Below are 20,292 nucleotides of genomic sequence, written 5' to 3' on the forward strand. Positions count from 1 at the left end.
TTACCAAAAAAAAAAATTGAGAAATAATTTTTGTAAAGCAATTCCATGTCAGACCTTTAAAAAAAAAAAAAAGATACAATAATAGTTTTTGTTGAAACATTACATCTCAGGTTCCTCTCTCATATAAAAATGGGTCTTCATCCTGCCTCAGGCATCTCCTTGCTACTGGATATATACCTTTTCTTCTGCTTTTTTCCCACTTCTATTAAAGATAGTAGAAGTAGTAGATAGCAGAAGTTGTAGGAATCAAAGCAAACAAGGGCTACAATCTGCTTATTCTTTAAGACAGTCCACTTATTGCATTTTTCAGATGTTATGTATAGTTTGTCATATGGTAACAGTTCTCTATAACCCTAAAATTGGTTTCTTATATACCCAAGCTCAGTTCTTCATTGAGTCATTAGCAAGAGCACTGGAAGACAGTCTTACTTCATATCCAAGCAAACTGTCTCTGAATATGTGTTAACATGCAATTTTTAATAATATAACCTTAAGAAACAAAAATCTTTCCAACTTAAATAAGCACCTTCACTCCATATTCTGGAGCTCAAATCCAGAGAGATACTCAGACTTTGCTGTACCCACTGGGAGTCTCTCAGCACCTTAAAATTCATATGCTGGTAATCCAAGATTCCAAATACAATAGGAGAATTTCTATCTTTTTGAAGAATCAAGGCATAGGCATATTAGAACCACAAAGCAGAACATTCTATTCCAGATGTACATCTGATGATGATCAGTGGATAACTAGATACATACAATTAAGTTTTGGGCACTTCAGAGCAGACACACTAGAAAATCCAAAGAACAGTACAATGAGAACACAGATTGGGAGTTGGGGAAAAATCCTGCAAAAATCAAACAAGTGAGGTTTGAAGCTTGCTGTGAGTTCAACTTATAGTATTTCAACATTTAAGAACTACCCATAATGAAAAAAAAAATCTGGCAATAGTTTAAACCACTCGTTCTGAGAAGAAAAAAAATTACAAATCACCATGTGTTGCCACAGTATGAGATGATATTAGCACTGGGAAACATCAGAGAATTTGTTTAAATTGACATGCTTATTTCATTAACAGTACAGCAGTAGTTCATAGTACAAACTGACAGTTATTTCCTACATTACTCTCGTAGAACATACTTGTAAAACTCCCTAAAGGTTGTCTTCAAAAACCTCCTCAGGAGTAGGATGTCAAAGCTCATCAGCAAAGCACACAACAGCACGAGAAAGAGAATACTAGTTGAACTAATGGATACAACTGGAAGAATCTTTAACAGAATAGGATAAATCTGCAGTGCCAGCCAACAGGACCTTAAGCACAAGGTGCAAGATGCAACTGTGTAACTGGAATGGAAGTAACCAAACTCACCACATAGGATCAGTTCTGACAGGAACTGCACTCCTTAAGATTCAACCACCAAATTACAATTAAAAAAGCAAAGGACAACCTACAGTATCCTTAGGCAACATAGCACGCTATTTGTTGACTTGCAGGCTCTACCTATTACAGGGAACACAAAAAGGCTCTGCTATCTTCTTCACGTTCAGGCCCAAAAATATAATCAAACCACTAATTCAAGGGAAAAAACCCACGATGCATTGCCCAATTTACTACTTCAGGAATATATATACAGTCTCCTCCAGATATCTGCAGATGAGGTGTCTTTCTAAATTTATAACACATTCATTGAGAAGCTACCAGTACTCTGCAAAACTATCATAAAACCATAATTCCTGCTCCCATACACCCCACTCAGACATTACTCACACAAAAACTTCCTGCATAAACTAGACAGCATGAAGCACTTCCCAGCTAACACTCCCCTGGGTCTAGCTGACACATCATTAGACCACATTTCAACATTACGCAGCATAAAAGCCTGTCTACTCTTAAGAAAAGAGCAAGATAAACATCCAGGATTTCAGCTGAAGTGCATCATCAGACCCATTTATTTGATGTTCACCCAGACAACTTTGTTTTCAAAGCTAACACTTTCTCCTAATACTGCACACAGGTAGAGGCACCAATGTGGTCATAAACCAGGTCAAATGTCTTCATAAGCTACTTCTAAGATTTTAATTACTTGTAACCTCAAGTTTATAAGTGATGTCTTCCCTATCTGCCATAAAAACTTGGAGTTCACCCTTGCTTCTATCATAAATTCAAAAATTATCAGAGCCCCTTCAAACTGCTTTTGAAATATTTCTGTACAACATCATTTTTCTAGACATCACAGACAGTATCAAAAACATCACAGGCAACATAAAAAATGATAGCTTGCAAACCACAGCAGAAAACCTACAGATCAATTACCTTGCTTCCAGGCAAAAAGCATTCATTTAAAACACAAAGAAACACCTACTCCAACATCAGCATATTTCCGTTGATTTTACAGAACATGAGAACTCCTCTCCATCCATTGTCATCTAAACCATCCACAAATGCAGGTTGAAAGTGATCTGTCTCTCTCAGTCCCCCTTGCAAAATAAAGTAGTTGCCAACTCCCTTCTAACACTGCAGAGGGGTATCACCTACCTCTTCTTTCAGTGGTTTAATTGGCATGTATCTCATTAAACTCAGAAAACAGTTTTTCATTCCTATCACAGCATGGTTAAAAGCTTGCACAGTTTTTAAAACTACAGCTTGGTCTAATAAACTACAAACTCTGTTTCAGCTATGCCCCATTGTCATCACGCCTGTAACAACATGATAATCATATGCAAACACGGCCTATATAGTCTTTCTCACTGATGTCAGCGTGATGTACAGTAAGCAAGCAGCCTACACTCACATTAAGAGTAGTTTTTGTAGGGCAAAGAGGAACTTCCCTGCTCAAGAGATTCCAAGCAGCTATTTATATCTTTCTTTCAGCTGGCAAAAATAATTTTGTTAACATAGTTAACACAAAACTCATTGAAAGCTCCCAAAGACTAATTTGCATAGATACCAAATGTTCTATGTCTCTATAGCCAATACCATTTTCTCACTGAGTTTATAATTATTTCACATGGGCACAATGACAATTATAACAATCACACCATGTGGTTTTCTCTTTTTCACATAATTTAATAAATTATCATCTCCTGGAGACCTTAATATCTTTAACGCTTCCATATCAAGAAAATAATTTTGTCTTTGATGTAATTTTCAGAATAATCAAGTGAAATCAAGTCCCCACTTCTCTATAACCACATTCCCTGCTTCCTGTGCCTGCTTCTGTTCCACAACATAAATTAGTTTCCACTGAAAGTTTCCTGTCTAGGTTGACACCTATTTATAGAACTGTATGAGAAAGATCTCAGTACTCTGTGGCTTTGCCTAGGAACCCTGCAACACCCACTTCCAGAGCAGCCTGAAAAACATCAGGTCACTCCTGCACCTCCCTCTGGCTCTCCAATTACCTCTTGGTACGTCTGGGTTCTTTGCAAAAGAACAAGACAAGCAGGACAAAATAGTTCCCTGCCAGAGCAAGCAGCACTCCACAAATAGGTAGGTTTTCAGCATTTTTTTTTCCTTTCATCAGCTTTTTCTAGATGTAACTCTATACCCATCAAAATAGCTACAGCTTCTAAAATAAGTGTAAGTTTCTACAGCAGAAACTTATACTATTAAAATTTAGTGTGTAAACTTATTATTACTATCTATTATTATTAGGCAAATAGTTACACAACTCAGGAGGTTTTTCATCATGTATTATTTTCTCTTAGCTAAACTACATATATTTATCTCACAACTGTTTTTTCATTAATTAATCACTTCATTATTGATTATTCATGCTTTGTTTGTAGATGGTTACTGTATCTCTGGTAAATCATGCCTCACGAAAGGGAGGTTACAATGTAACACAAACTAAGGAAAAATACTCCTTATCTTTCCCATCTATCGTGAAATACTTCTCTATCTGTATCATCAAACTGTTAAAGGTGTTTTATGGCCTCTCCACACTGCTCAGCCATCTCAGGGGACTTAAGTTAACTTTCTCTTGAACTTACATGTTTTCTGTTTAGATTTTATTTCCTAAGAGATTCTTAATTTTTGCTGTCAACTCATAGTATGAGGGAAAAATTCACAGCCTGTTATTGATTTTATTTAGCTTAACTTCTATGGGGTTTTGCTGCTCATAATTGACCATTACAGCAATTCAGTTGCAGAGAGGTTCAACAAGAACTGATTTGCCTGTAAAGGGAATAGAGAATAGTAAGTAGGAAGGAAAACAATCTGGTTTTGGATTTGGACAAATATGGATTTGGACAAATAGTGGAAAATTAATACTACTAGTTCTCAACTCAGAGCATGCTTCTTTCCTAAAGCTGATTTTAAACTACCACTTAGCCCTTTTGTGTTTAAGATACGAAATAAGGTACTTAATAATTTAGATCAGTCTTTGGACTTGCATGGTCTCAAAGTATAACAAACAGTGGAAGTGATAGACTGAGACCTAAGGATGTGTTGTCAGTGTTGTTACAATCCCAATTACAGTGCCATTGCCAATGATCCACAGAAGTCCATGTGCCACTAGTTTAAAGGAACCTGTTGCTTTACCACTGCCTCCACCTGTAAGGTAATCCACAGCATATCAAAGCCAGAAAAGAGCAGTGATAGAGATGACAGATGGAATTAAGACTCCATCTCTGATGAAGTTATAGATAAAATATTGTTTTAATTACCCTAATGCCTCATAATTAAACAGCTAACAAATGCCTGCACAGAGACATTTAAACACAAGGCACAAAAATTTAAAAGCCCTGTCTAAAAATACAGCTATAAAAGCCAATCAGGATATCACAACTTTGTAACATACTAATCTCAAATTCCATAAGCCTTTTGCATTATTTAGGAGAGCTACTGAATTTGTGTCTTCTGTTCCCATTATTCGTATCACTGAAACATCACTTTTAAGAAATAAAGGAAATATTAGCAGTTACCTCGATTCAAAAAGCTTCCACTTTGAATACTTGAGAATGCTATGGGATGTGACAAGTTTCTACATTGCTCTCAGTGATTTTTACTGTAAAAATACTAAAATTACAGAGTTTACTTGGGATATTATCTGCACTGCCTCTGGAAATAGTGCCACAGTTGTCAATTATGATAACATCTTTCTCCTGCTCTCTTGCTATGTGGAGAAACAAACCTAGTGCTATCACTCTCACCAGCTGGAGAATTTATTAGCAAAGCACTGGGCTCCTTCTGCCTCGGGACGTCTGTTGCCTGACTGCTATTTTTGCAATTTTAGATGATGTCTATGGCTAGTAAACTGTGAAGAAATGCAAAACACAAATCTATATAAAAGCATAAGAGAAACTGCTGATACTTACCAAACTATTCCCTGAGCCCCAGAGCCAATGGGTTTCAAGTTCTGGTAGCGTTTGAGAACTGTGAAGGTCGAGTCACCTACTTCCACGCTGTAGAACTGGTTGTCAACTTTGCTTTTGCTCATGTTGTAATGTTTGGCAATATATGACACATCCACTTGTTTCCCAAATCCCTGTTGTACAGAAGAAGGGAAGGGAAGGGGGAGTGGAAAAAAGAGAAGAACCAAGGTTGGTAAAACATAAGAATATTGATAAAACACTGCCAGCCTAATTTTTCAGTATAAATTCTTGCCCTTTTAGGCTCATTGTCATAGATCTACGTGAATCCTCAAATGCTCTCAAAGACTGTATCAAACCTTCTTTCGTACAGGAAGTCACCATAAAAAGCCACTGATTAAAGAAAACTGGTCAATTCTCCAGCTGCTGTTTGTGACATATTAACTGTCAACTACTGGTCTCTGCTTGCCATTACTGCTGATTTATAAGTTCCTGCAGATTCTGCATTCTCATTTGTATTGAAAAAAATACCTCATTTTAAAATAAGATGACTTACATCAATGCAGAAGTGGGACAAGAAACACAGGAATTAGACTCTCCATCATTGGTCAGACAGAGCAAATAAGTGCATTCACAAGTGCTAAAACTTTCTCTGAGCATAAGAAAGGCCTTGAGAACCTTTCAACAGGAGTTGCAAAAGAAACGGAGCAGTTTATGAGTGAAACCGTGACCCAACATGGCTCAGTATCATGGAGAGTATTCAGAAGGTTTGGAGTTCTTACAAAGTTCTAGGTTCCTAAGGATAGGACAGTTGCTCTCATGATCTAGTAAATGCATTAGTACCAAGCAAATGCCAATTTTCATGACACAAAACCAAGTTTATTCTTGCACTGTAGCTAGCACTGCAGAGCAGTGCTCCTCCCCAAAATTGTAAAATTAAAAATTATTAATTTTTACAATTAGAAAAAACTCCCTCAAATTAGAAAAACTCCCTCAAGTTTGCAAAATTACCATGCAGAAAGTTACAGTATAACCATTTTATGACTACTACTGAGCTTAGTTCCCTTAGGAATATGGAGCAAAATACACAGTAATTTGAGATAAAAATCAGAATTAGATGCTTTTAATTTAGGATTTCCACTATGATATTGAGCACAGAACGCAAAAGTTCAATGTATTACACTAGATATATCCTCAAATAGCTGACAATTCAGTTAGGAAAGTCAAGACTTTCCCAAATGCCTTTGATAGGGAAAAGCAAAGATGTGCCTCTGCCTGTGCATTTATTTTCAAACACAGCGTTTAAATTTTCTTAATTGCTCTACTATAAATTTCTTCCTTTTCCCCCAAAATCTGAATAATCAGCCTTGTTATGTGTCTGTGGACTACTAAGTTCAATTTTGACGGAGCCAGGAAAAAAGTAAAGTTGATTTGGATTGTATTACTCTTTCAATTGAACAGAACATCACTGAAGCGTTCCATGAAGCTGGTCATTAAAAACAGATAACTGACCTTGCTGAGAACTTGGATTGTCAGGTTTGCCTTAGGACAATTAATATTATTTTTCTGTCCATTATCTCCCTGGAAGGCCCACTGCCACTGGACAGCACTGGTTCATCCTAACCAATTCATTTAGAGACTTCGAAACCCTTTAATAAATGTAGCTCTTCATTCAAACACAAAATCTGATTTCAGGAGACCAATTAGAAACTTTACATACACTTTGTATTCAGATGTGGCAGGGGGGAGGGAAGCCCTGCCCTAACACAGAAAGTGAAAGTTTTATGGACACTGACACAGCGGCAAATTGAAGGTTACAGACAGTAAAATGATTCCATAACAGGTTTGAATTTTTGTCATTGCAAGACAGACTGCATCTGATTCACACTATGTAGTCTTAGTTTTCAAATTTCTTTCATTAGGTGAAGAGAGATGCATAAATTTGACTAGCCCAGATATTTATACCAGACCTGGGATTGAGAGGCTTTTTCTAAAAAAAAAAATATGCTCCTGACAGATAAGAATTTCACAGCTCCCTCTGGCTAGACACAAACATTTGGAGAGTGGTTTTTTCTGACGTTATTATCAGAACAATGCATGAGATGTTCAGCATTAACACCCATTACTCTGAAACCAATGTTTATATATAAAGTGTCAGCATAAAAATTGCATTCCTTAGTGAGCCTGACTCATAGCCAGCTCCCCTGGAAGCACAGATACAGAGACTTTTTTAAACACATTTGATAACTGTGTTAAGGCTTGGGTGAGCCAGGCCTGCCACAACTTGTTTGTGTCCTCACTCCTAAGCTACCTGACAGCTTCTTGTGTGGTATGGAGCTACATGGGAACAGATATTTTATCACTTTACATTTAGAATTGTGTGCACATCAAAATTTCTTGCTTTTAAGTTAGTCTAACTGTGTGAATTACTGGTCTCAGGAACCTCATGCTCCCTACAGTGGGATTTCTGAACTACAGCAGTTCCAGCAGGTGTTTATTTTAAATCTTAATTAAAACAGCTCAAACCCACCACTTACAGTACCTCGGTTATATAGATAATTAGCAAATGTAATTGCTTCAGCCAACAGCAACTAAAGTCATGGGACACAGAAAACCACAACTGGTAAGAACACACAAATGTCTTGATGAGCAGCTCTCGTCTATGTTACACAGATCATTCCTAAAACAATCTGCTCCTAACAGTGTGCGAGTAGAAAAGGTAAAGACTGTTTTATTTTTCATGGAATCTTTTTTTTCTTTTTGGATTAATATTTTTCTGTGTATTTAAGAATCTGTGCACCATAAGGTCTTTGACAAAAAACAAAAACATAAACACCGAGCATTACTTCTGATTCAGTTTGAAGTTAACTTCAAGCAGAATGCCTCTACTGAGTGACAAACACTTCAGCTTTGTGGACAGGCTGAACAGTTTCCAGGTCATCTAGTAGACTGCCTCCTCACTTTAAAACCCACACTCCTAAAAAAACTACAAAAAAACCCCACATTTTCCAATTTTTCCAAAGCCTAAATAAGCAAAATGAAAACATAAGCCTACTGCTACAGCCCAATGTACTGCTTACTTTCACAAGAACCAGGAGATGAATAAGTATTCTTGTCATGATCCTAACTTAAATCAAACCCCTAAACCAATAAATTAACAGCATTATTGGATTAATCACATCTGATCAGATCCCCAAACCAAGATGACACATAATCAAGAACCATCTTCAAGCTGATACAACAGCCACTTCCTAATGAGGACAAGGAAACAGCAGCTTTGTTTTACTCTAAAATTAAGGTGAAAAACCTTTTCCCATTAGCAAGGAAATTCATAGTCTTTATAGAGCACATCAGTATAAGCTTTAGTTTCAAACCCTGATGAAATGCTTCTTCAAATCCACGTAACTCATCTTAAAGAAACCTGCACACTACATTTTTGTCTTGTTCTGTTATGTTTTCAGTGCTCACTCAAACCCCTTCGAGGAGCTTTGGTGTTGGTATAGAAAAAACATCCCCTTCCCTCCTTTCCCTGTCCTCCATCTACACCACTAAGCTATTTCAGATTCAGGTTTTACTGCATAATGTTTACAAGTTCTGTACTGGTAGCTACAGTTAAAGTTTTGATTATCTGGCATCAGAAAGGAACCCAAGGCCAGGAATTTCCAGTATACACCCTTCTGTATAAACACCTAAACCAGAAACTTCTCTCAAATGAGACTGATGCTGACAACTTAAGAAACTAGGAACCAGCACTTCATTCAGAATTAGATGGGGGAAGGAAGTTTATAGTAACACATGGCAATCAGATTTGCTTCTCAGGATATCATAGAAAAGGTGTATAGGTTTCATACAGCAAAGTGAATTCCAGTGACTCAAATTTTCAGGTGAACTTTAAATGAACTTGGGCGAGCTACAATACTGGGGCCCCAAAGTAATAGTAAACACTGCAGATGTGAAACAAAAGCAAATTTCTCTGTTCTTTTTACTCTGAACAGAACACATCTAAGTTTCACAGACCTTTGCATAATGTGAAAGATTATTCCTCAGAGACAAAGTAAGCATTGGAGTGCCGTTTGTTCTTGTTTTTCATAACTGTTTAGACAATGGAATGACGTTGCTTCAACACTGACAGGAACTTAACTTTCATTTCACATATACAAAAATGTAAGCACCATTGTTTTGGTTTTTAGACAAAATTGAAAACTTCTAAACACACTCCCACACCCACTCCTCAGTGCCATTCTCTTTCCTCCATCCTGAGAAAGTTAAAGGAAAGAGACGTGAAAGTTTTTCAGCAATGAAAACATAACTATCCTTGCTGGTTCATTTAAACACATCTGCAATGAAGTTTGCTTAATATGCAACCAATTGAGAAGGACAGAAAATAAATTGTCAAGACTGAAACATATGAGGTGAAGGGAAAAAGATACTCTCACCATTACTAAATGCTTAGTGAGCATATATATTTTGCTTTCAAAGAACAATTACTTAAAAATTCAGTGAAACTTAAATAACTTAGTGGCTCACACAGTTACAAACTGTATTCTTTCCATTTTTTTCTTTCAGAGCACAGACAGCAAGAAGGTTAAAAAGCACAACAGAAAGAAAGGATGTTATTTTCTATATTACGAGGTGAATTGCTTCCCGATATCCCATTTTATTTGTCTATTTCTATCCTACAAAATAACCATATTTATAATATTTCACAGGCAGACCTTTGTTTCTGAACACCATTCCTTCTATTTTTGATGAGCCTAAAATATCACAATTTCTCACAGCTCAGTATCTCATCCATTTTGTCTTTTATAGATACAAATCACACTAGTGGCAGTTTAAGACAAATTGTTCTCTTTTGCATCTCCAAGACAATGAGTGCTGTCACAGAACCTGTTAGCAGGCGTCAGTGGAGGGGAAACTTGACCTCCATGTAGCATCCATCCCTGTCTGCCCACAGGAATACCTACAGGGACAGCTTTTCCAGGGTGCTAGGATGCAAGGCTACTGAAATCAGCTAAATGACTCCACTTGTGTAAATGCAGGTGAGGAAAAAAATTAGATGGGAGGCTGCCTCCTAATTTGCAGCTGGCACAGCATCCAAAGACCAGCAGGATGCCACAGAGAGATTGTTCTGAGCCAGCAATCCTGATGGCTCACCAGTGGCCCCTCACACCTCCACCCCATCTCAGGCAAAGAGACTGGTATAGACAAGAGCACATTTCAGAGGTGGATGCCGCCTTTGATTCCCTCAGGATCCAAAAGGATAATATCTTAAAGCTACAATTTGACCTTAAAAGTCAGATGCTGAGATTATACAAATTGAAATTCACAAGTATGGTAAAACCCACAGTCTTCTTGCCAGCTTCAAAAACTTCTGCAGAGGCAAGACCTGCTCACCCCCGCGCATCGGCTAAGGCAACAATGCTATTAATTTAATGGCTATCCTCCCACTTGCACAGCTGTAATTTTCTCACAAGATTCAAGTGTCAGAATTCTGAGATAAACATGCATTTACTGAGCCCTCTGCTTTGGATTTAACAATCACAGGTTTTGCTGTGTCAATTTGGATGGTCACAGAAAACGCCACTTGGGGAATATAGAGTACCTTTGCACAGAAAGACCTACTAAAGTATTTTTAATCATGTATTCTGTAGATGCCACATTTATGGCAGAAATTATGTCTATTTTTCTCACCATAAAGACAGACTTCTCACTTATTCTACTCAAAAGTACACAAATAGAGATCAAAACTCCTACAGAAAGCAGGTTTTTCATCCTCTGTGTGTGTGTGTTTGGATGTAATATTACAGGTTTTGATCTTACCAGCCATATCACACCACAGTTCTCCATTCTTCCACCTCACTCTCATCCTGTAAGGATTGTATCAGGCAGTCAGTCTTCCTGATTTTAGTGTGTTTTGAATGGGACTTAAATGTTAATTCTCTGCCTTCTTTTAATCTCTCTCCAGTAGCCCTGCCCTAGACCCCAGACACAATCTACATTCCTTTATGAAGTTTGCCTTTCAAGTAGCCAGGTGAGCCCTGCAAACAACTCAGCCTCACCTGGTTAGGCATTGATATTTATACATTTGCTTTGTTCACTCTATTTTAACACATCATATAAAACATCTTATTAGACAGAGTACAATATACATAAGTGCTGGGTTTTGGGGGGGAGGTTGTTTTGGGTTTTTTTTTGTTTAAATACTGTCCTTGTTTAACCTCTTCTGAGATACCAAAAAACAATCAGCTCACCTAGTTCTGATTACACATGAAGCATCAGGTCTGCCTTCTTTCTCCTTTTCAATTTTATCTACTCAAAACACGAAGCAAGCACTACTTACTTATTCTTCACTTGTCCTCAGCATGTTTACTGAGTTTTATCTACTTTTAATTCATTTTTTACAGGTACAAAATTTTCAGAGCTCATTTATAACTGCGATATCCCACGTTGCTCAGAAGTTCCTATGACCCAAAAGTGCATGCTTCATTCCAGGCCAGATTTCATACAGATGACCAATATGTGAGTGTCTGCACAACAAAACAACTAGTTCAAATGATTCCTTGTTCCCCTGATGCCTGAAGAACTCAATGCTGACACACAGGTGACATCCAACCCTGGCCGTTGTACCAAAGAAGGTAGGGTTGAAAGGACCGATCAAGAAACATAGAGAAAAAATTCCTTGAGACTGAGGTTTCTTTATGGACAGGAACAACATCAGTGATCCAAATAAAAAATGTAGCCATAAATATGGAAAAGAAAGATTTGAGACTAGGTGTTAAAGCTACTGTGAATATGTTTGCAAACATCTGACTCAGGTACAGCTCCAGAAACAGAAAACCAGCAAAGACCCACTGTGGATCTGTGGCCAAAACAGAGGAAAGCAACATCAACAGCAACATCTAACTATGTTAGATGAGAAGAAACACTGCAGTGTGTGTATTCAGTTTGTTCAGAGGCCCTAGATTTGAAAAAGCAGCAATAACGTGGGAAGAAGCAAGATACAACAAAGATTAGGAAAGAGAAATGGGATCAGTAGAAGTAGGCCAAAGCACCACAACACTAAGGAATGAAAAGTACACTCAATTTATCAACAGTAGTGAAGGGGTTAAGAAGGGTTCTGAAGAAGCACAGTGTGTTAAAAGCATAGGAGACTCAAGATGGGATTAACAGCTCTTCTTTATTTATTGCATATGTTGGTAATACAACATATTTCAAATGATTTACACTTCTCAGAAAATTGAAATTACACTGATATACTGGGTATTGTTTAAGAAGCTTTCTTCTAGTATGCAAACAGGGCAGTAAGAGGACTGACTACATGAGTTGCTGTGCCCCAATGCACATCAAGTCTTCCTTTAAAAATAAAGAGGCATGTAGCAACAGTACAGATGAAGTACTAAAAAGATAAACTTCTCAGTATGATAATATAATTACAATATTTGCCGTGAAGACAATAGTTAATGAAAAGATTCTCCCTTTTTATAAATAAAAAAGTGGTTTATCACACATCAAAAATAGACTAGATGAATCGGCCAATAAACAAAGAGCAACGCCATTATTAATACTGATCTTTTCTGTGTGTAAAATGCGAAGTTTCCTAAAATCATGTGATTTTTAAATGGTCATTGATGCACTATTGCACTGTCTATATACCATTTATTCAAGACAGGTAAACATGACTGTGGAAATAAAGTAAGACAGCAAAATATAGGGAGAAAAATACATCTAGAGAGAAATTAAAGTGTTAAATTTTGGAGTTGAGCAGGACTTTGCAAAAATATCCTCGATATGCACACTAAGATTTATTCCATTAAGTTTTCATTCGGTGGCATCAGTACAGCACCAGTTCCAACTTCAGCATGCAAAAACACTGATATACTGTGTCTGGCACATGAAATTGTTTAAATTGGGCAATAAAGACTAGTGATGATGTGTAACCAAAGAAATACATGTGAATTTACACTCATGATTCACTTCAAATTTTTTCTTAATGTGTATGGCTGGGTCCTCAATAGCTAATCTCCCAGTAATTCCACATCCCACTTTTCTGTTAAAAAAAAGATTATTTTTTCAATTAGATTTTTAAATTGAATTTTTAAATTAAAATATTAAGTGTAGCAATACAGAAATTTTCTGATATATTAATTGTAATAATAAAGATGTGTTTTTTAAATAAAAGAAAATTCAGTACTACCTGTCCAAGTTAAAAAAAAAAAAGAAAAAAATCAAGGAATTGTATTCTAAATAAAGCTATCCCATGTAGCTACAAGTTTAGACTACTTGAAAATTCTGACAGGCTATACATGTCTTGATATTGACTAAAAAATTATACTGAAAGACTAAATGGAGGAAAATATGGATGAAGCAGTCAGTATCGTTTAGGCATTGTTAGCTATTATTAATATTAGTATTAAATTTTAATGTCCTATTCTACTTACAGTATACTACTCTGCATTACACTGTGCTTCAATAAAAATGTGTAGGGTCCTACAGATAAAGCTTGTTGGTGATATCAACCTTACAGAAGTATAATGAAATTCTATAGGCTTTCTTGTCCTACCTTTCTATTATGATAGAAAAGCAGATATCCTTTTCTTCAGCCTTAAAAGAGATGGCTGTTTCAGAACACGAATTGGCTACCATTGTCCAGTAATTCCAGATTTAGGTATTTTTATATTGCAAATGGGGTGAAGGGGTGAGGAAGTATATATTTACTCTACTTATGCTACTGGGTGTTTCTCAGTAAGGGTTTTCCCTTTTCCTTAAGTCGGAAATTCTTAAAATTCTGTTCCTGCTGAATTAGCATTTCATCATACAGAACTAGTATATGCTCAGTGGCATAAGCTCTTTGTCAAGAGAAGGAGTCTATAATTATGGATGTGCCACTTCCCTTCACAGCCTGTAAAGCTATGCCTTTTAGGCCATGAGAGAGAAATCACCACAAATATATGTTACAAGAAAAATACACCCCCAGTACTAAAAATAATTGGAGTTCTGCTCAATACTGTAGCTTTAGAAAGGACACTCCAGCACAACTCTTAAGGTTTGTAGAAAGTCTGCAGTGGTGCACAAATTTGAAATGGAAGCAGGACTTGTACGTAATAAACACAAGCCACATGTTCACTCAAAGCTACAGTTTTGTGCTCTCTTGTCTAGATACTGTCAGGATAGTTGTCAGTTTTAGACACCTCAAGATATGAGTGGCAATATCTACCTGTTGCTGATTACAACCATTCTGCTGTGACATCATCATCTTTTGTTAACAGAATCTTATCAGTTTACTGATTCAGCAGATGAAAGTTTCATAAAGGTACAAATGAGCTTTATACTTAAAGCAGAAGAATTATTAGTAAATCAGAAGGCATTTGATTTCCACATTAGCATTAATAAGAATGGAATAAACAATATTGCTACCTGGAGACTTATTCATAGTCTCTAAGTAAAGATCTGAATATTTGGATGAAGTATTACCAGGACAGAGATATAACCCCCATCCCACCCTATGCAATACAAATGAACAGCATCCATGAAAGTTAAGGTCTTAATGCAACAAAACACTTAATTTAGAGACTGTTTTTGTACACAATGCTAACTACTATTTGGATCAGTCAGCACCTATCTTTATGGAGAGAATAAATTAACATGAAGCTTAAACCAGCTTTTATCTGCAAGAGAATAAACGTGAAGATCTGAAGACCCTGAAAAAGGTATTTGTGTGATAAGTGCTTGAAGAATAGAATCCTGTTTCCTGCAATATCGGGATGGTATCTCTTTGTGTGCATTTATTGGATGACTCCTCTGCTGCAGCCATTAAAAATGAATCTATTTCATTCAGTGATAAAAAGGCATCCAAAATGCTGTTGATTTCATCATATATATTTTAACAAAAACACTGTGAACACATTTGGTTCTCTGTGTTCCTCTGAACACCTTTTATCAAGTAATGGTAACAGAAAAGGAATGTCTTCAGTAAATCAAGAACCTGGAGTGCAGTGACAGAAAGGATTGGTTGCACATAGCCACGCACTGACTGATGCCAAGACTAAATGAGAACTGGATGTAAAAGGAAGTGATTTAGAGTACATTTCTTCTCTGCATGTGTAAAAGAGAAATGTTTCTGCGCAGCTTTGTTTTGGTCTAAGTAAAAGGGAGAGGAAAGTCAGCAGAAGAGCTATGCAAAAAACACTATTCTGCATAGTGAAAGTAACGTTTTCATCAATAACATCTTTTTCATAAAATGTGAGAAAAAAACCTGTTTTGCAATTTTTGCAATTTTTTTTTGAACCAAACTGTCAAAACATTACAAAAATACTATACTTAGCAAAATCCCTTCTCTCAAAAACCGTGGAAGAATTAAGCCAGTTGAACATATCACACAAAGAACAGAAGATAGAGAAGACAGTTAGACAGATTATCAAACTGAATAGCCAAGATCCATCCCAGAACTGATGATACTTAGTCCAAAGCCAACCTTCTCAGGAGAACAAGTATTTAGTACTTCAGAGTTAAAAAACGTAAAGCAAACCTTCCAACACTTGACACTGTTTTGTGTTAAATGCTTACATTTCTTCTTGAACTTACTTGAACTTACTTGAACCCCAATGTAATATAAAAGGCAAAAAATAGTGTTTATCATAAAGTAATTTCTAAGAATGCAGCATCACTCTCACCCTCAAACTTGAAGAATGTTCCTAATGTCCCCCCAGTGAGTTAGATTACTGGTGTTCCATCAGTGTTCCATCTCATAAAAAAGCCAACCCCCCCCCAACAAAAAAAAAAAAACCCAAACTATGAAGGGACAGAATTCAAGCACAAAAGACTGTACGGAAGGGAGCAGAAAAAGTCATCTTTCAATCACAAGTGAAAAAATACGCATATACATACACATATGCTAGCTAACTTAACCAAGAGAATCAAAAACTGGACAAATCAATAAGCTTTTTTCTTTGCATCACTGATTTAGTCTCAGCCTTGTAGACTTCCATGTATTGTGACCAAGCAATTTCAAGGGTAATGTAGAAATAGAGAATTGGCTATTGTGCAGTGTCACAACTCTGGAACCTGCATAGCACATGGAGTTCAATGGGAGACAAGACAAACACCACAATTTTAATTACCCTCCCTACACTTCCAGTAAAGGTAAACTAAGAGACAGAAAATTACAGTCACAGGCTACAATGTAAAAGGCTCTGTCTCAAAAAACCCTAGAGGCTAAGACAAAATAGTGTTAGTTTGCATTTTTTCTGTTTGCAAACTGTGCCATTATTTTTCACTAAAAAAATTACATTAACATCAATCTACAAAATAAACTTAAAACTAAATAGAAAAGTAATTTTCGTTATGCATTTTTCTATTTTTTTGTATTTATTCTCTTTCTTATAACCAGTTACTCGCAGTAAGTTCCTGAAATTCACTTCTATTTTTCTTTTATTATAGTATGAATTGCAAAAATGAAGTACAAGTATATACTGTACCTTGTTTTACCTGTAAGGAACACACACCTGACAAAAGGCAATCTTCACATCCAGAGTAGGTTCACCACAATAATACAAGAAATGGCGGCTCATAAATACCTGCAATTAAAGAAAAGTAGACATAGAAATCTTGTCTGTCTGCTGATGTGCAAGTACAATGCAGCTCTAGCTACATTTGGATTCTCAACCCAACCTGAGCTGCTGTCCAGCTCATGGACAAAAGAAATGTTGGAACACTGAACTGTGAATAGGATTTAAATTCTTTCTGATGCTCACCAAGGTTATGGCTTCAAATATTACTTGATTACATCTTTAAAATTTTACAGTAACTGATGGCATTACCTCAAAGTTTATCATGTCACTGGTATACTCCTACACCAACAAAAAATTAAAATCAGGTCAATAATGTTTTAAACAATGTGGGAATGGGAGACAGTTATTGTTATAGGGAGGGAAAAAAAAGTCCTAAGTTGAGAAATATTAGGAAAGTTATAGAAATGGAAAGACTAATTACATCACTGTATAAATCCATGGTACAACCACTTTATGAATGTAGTTCTGGTTCTCATCTTAAGATTATACAACTAAAAAAGCTCCAGTAAAAGGCAGTAAAAAGGGTTCAAAGCACATACAGATTCCACACATGAAACAACTGCACAGACTGGGAATTTTTTTTAGCCTGTAAAAGAACTGAGTGGAAGTATGCTGGAGATCTAGAAAATGAGTGGCATACTTAAAAATGAAAACAGGTTCCCATTCCTTTTTTTTTAATGAAAAAAATTTGTGACATCACGTTATGTTATCAAAAAAAAAGATTTAGAATCAGCAATGGGAGAGACATCTTTGTATGCTCCTTTATCACTGTGAAACTCCCGGCCTCATGTTGCTGTGGAAGTCAGAAGTCAACATAAGTACTAATATGATTAGGCAAATTCACATAAGAAGTATTCTGCTAAAGGCTATTGACCTCAAAAATATCACCCCTGACTCGAGACAACTCTGAGTCACAGTCTGTCACTATATGCTCACCCCATTTTTAGATTCTTTCACAGGCATCTGATACTGGCCAAGGGAGTCCTACACTAGACTAGACAGGCCTCCCTGTGTACCCTGTTATAGCTGTTTTAGCTTTATTCCAGAGTCCCACATTCAGCTCTGACTAACCAATCCTTTCCTAGCTGCATTCTAGCATGGACATCAATGGAAAAAAAACCCACAAACCAAAACACAGCAATGCTATCAAGCTGGAATAGGTATCTGTGTCACAAGACTTTGAAGCACATCAATTTTTCTGCATGACTCCAAAAAGACCACCCAAACCGAACACACCAAACAACAACAACAAAAAGCTTTTAACAGTACAACTAAAAAGGAAAGCAACTCTTAGGTAAGATGAAATAAGTAATATATAACTTCATGTTTTTCTTTTCAACATAAGGTCATTAGAAAGACTTAAAAATCAGAACAAAGCAGCCATCCAAGCATGATTCTGAAACACTATGTAGCTACTTAGGGTACTTGTCTCCAACAGGAACAATTAATTAACTTCAGGTGTAAATGGCAGTAAATAAGACAAGACTTAATCTGGAGTGACTTCAACTGGCACCAACTGATCAGGACTAAAGAAACTGCAAGAAAGTATTCACCAGTACTTGCCAACTTCAATGCATCACATGCTCCCACACGAGTTTAATTTTTAATGAATGAACGTATGAATAATCCTGTTATGAAAGCAAGTTCATGACCTTTTCTGCATCACGTTACAATGTCTGAGATTGCTGTCTCATTGCCCAGTGAGTCATTACCAGAGCCTCACACTCCACAGTGGGTTTATATTAGTTTCTGTTGAAACAAGAAGAAAGAATACTTTTTTTTTCCAAAAAAAAAAAAAAAAAAAAGCTTTTGAAAGCTTTTGTCATTAGTCATATTGCCAGTGATTTCTGGAAAGCCAGAAGATAGTTACACTGTCATGCTGCACTTATATACACTGGCATGATACATTATACTGCTATAATAATCAATGACTGAAATGTCAATATGATCAATATATGGTTATAACATACCACATTCAAGAAAGAAACTAGTAGTGGTAAGTGAAGAAAGGAAGGGAAGAAAATTGGGGAAATTTGGTTTCTCACTGCATTTGCTGTGATGGTCTACTGAGAAGACACATTTTGTATTATATATGCATTACTAGGCATACACAGCTCCTCACTTTCCACAGGAGTGACTGTAACTTAATAGTCACCCTGAACAGAGCAATAGACTGGTGAATTTTATGAACTGGAATACATTTTACAATTTATTATGTTGTCCTTGTATGCAGTCCATGCTTATAAAATAATAGAAGCATGATATGTTTTAATGGCCTAGATCAATACCCACATTCCTCTGTACATGAGATATACCAAATGAATCACTACAGAGCTCAGTTCCTCCAACTGTACAGCAGGAATGAGAATACACAGCACAGCACAGAGGTCTATAAGACCGTGTACCCAGGGCAAAACAGCTCTGAGTTCATGTTTTACACAGTGTATATTGAATTCATACAAGGTTCCCTTCAGCGCCCTGTAAGTAATCACACATGTAGGTAACTTCTAATTCCTTCACGCAGAAAATGCATTCACACTCACCTGCATAAATCTCTTTGATCATATCTCCTCTGGTGCTACCTGACACCACATCACTAGAGACGTTTAAGAAATGTCAGCGTAAAGTGAATAAAGAACTGGCCTGATGCTGAGATAATTGTGTTACAACATAAAGCAGTTATAAAACAAGAAGCTACTGAGACAAACAGCGTCACTCACTAGAGATCGAAGTCTTAGGTGAGAGCATAAGCATCCAATATTTCTTTACCCTGTTTCTGGCACTTTATCTTTTCAACCTTGAGTGAAATCACTCAGGGTAGGAAGAGCTGGGAGAAAGAAACAGTGCTGATACAACAAAACACCTCGTAAAAACCCAGGCCGGCATCCAGCTGGGAAGCGATTGCAGTAGCATCACAGGGAGAAAACGTGTCTGTGAAATACCAACACCACAGCTGGATCTCAAATTTTCATCACGATCAAAGCATCTGTATGTCGGAAGCTGTAAAAACATACAAGACTCAGCAGCAAATACATGATCTACTTTCGGGCAAAACAGAACTAGGAGGCACTAAAATTAGGAGGAGGAAAGTAGACATGAAGGGAAGATAAAGAAAAACCTGAAAATTCTCTGAGCTGTCCAGTGGCACAGTCCCCAAGGGAACTGCTGCCTGGAACTGTGAACATACCACAGAGGCTTGGCCTCTACCTCGCCTGCTGCTTTGTCATCCTCTTCTTCACTCCACTCCTCCCTTACAAGAAGCTATTCTTCAAAACAGAACATTGACTAAAGACATGCCCCAGTTTTAGGCATGACCTTCCCTTTGCCTGCAGTGCTGCTATCAAATCTGCCTTTTCTGGACAAGGACTTTTTATTTTTAAAAATGGTTATCTGTCTCTCCAGGGGTCAGGA

At 36.9% G+C, this 20,292-nt stretch overlaps 1 protein-coding gene and 1 long non-coding RNA gene across 10 annotated transcripts in view; one reads left to right on the top strand and one right to left on the bottom strand.

The window, feature by feature from the left end:
* The window catches only part of LOC127472536 (mitogen-activated protein kinase 10), a 196,962-nt gene that overhangs the window by 68,438 nt on the left and 108,232 nt on the right, over positions 1-20,292 (bottom strand). For 8 of the 9 annotated variants that reach the window (XM_051790947.1, XM_051790940.1, XM_051790943.1 and 5 more), the window contains 2 exons: positions 16,816-16,887; positions 5,321-5,490 (listed from right to left, as the gene is read on the bottom strand). In XM_051790947.1, the coding sequence (XP_051646907.1) occupies positions 5,321-5,490; positions 16,816-16,881 (236 nt within the window). In that variant the 5' untranslated portion in view covers positions 16,882-16,887. Of the gene's footprint in view, positions 1-5,320; positions 5,491-16,788; positions 16,888-20,292 lie in introns of all 9 variants that reach the window. The other variant, XM_051790949.1, reaches the window with a different exon arrangement.
* On the top strand, positions 3,230-12,750 carry LOC127472555 (uncharacterized). The gene is made up of 3 exons (XR_007905046.1): positions 3,230-3,491; positions 9,881-9,946; positions 11,719-12,750. It is a non-coding gene; the product is annotated as an uncharacterized LOC127472555 (long non-coding RNA).

This window comes from Manacus candei, unplaced genomic scaffold (assembly GCF_025592945.1).
Source record: "Manacus candei isolate 608988 ecotype Guabito, Panama unplaced genomic scaffold, ASM2559294v1 h1tg000028l, whole genome shotgun sequence".
In the NCBI taxonomy this organism is placed as follows: Eukaryota; Metazoa; Chordata; class Aves; order Passeriformes; family Pipridae; genus Manacus; species Manacus candei.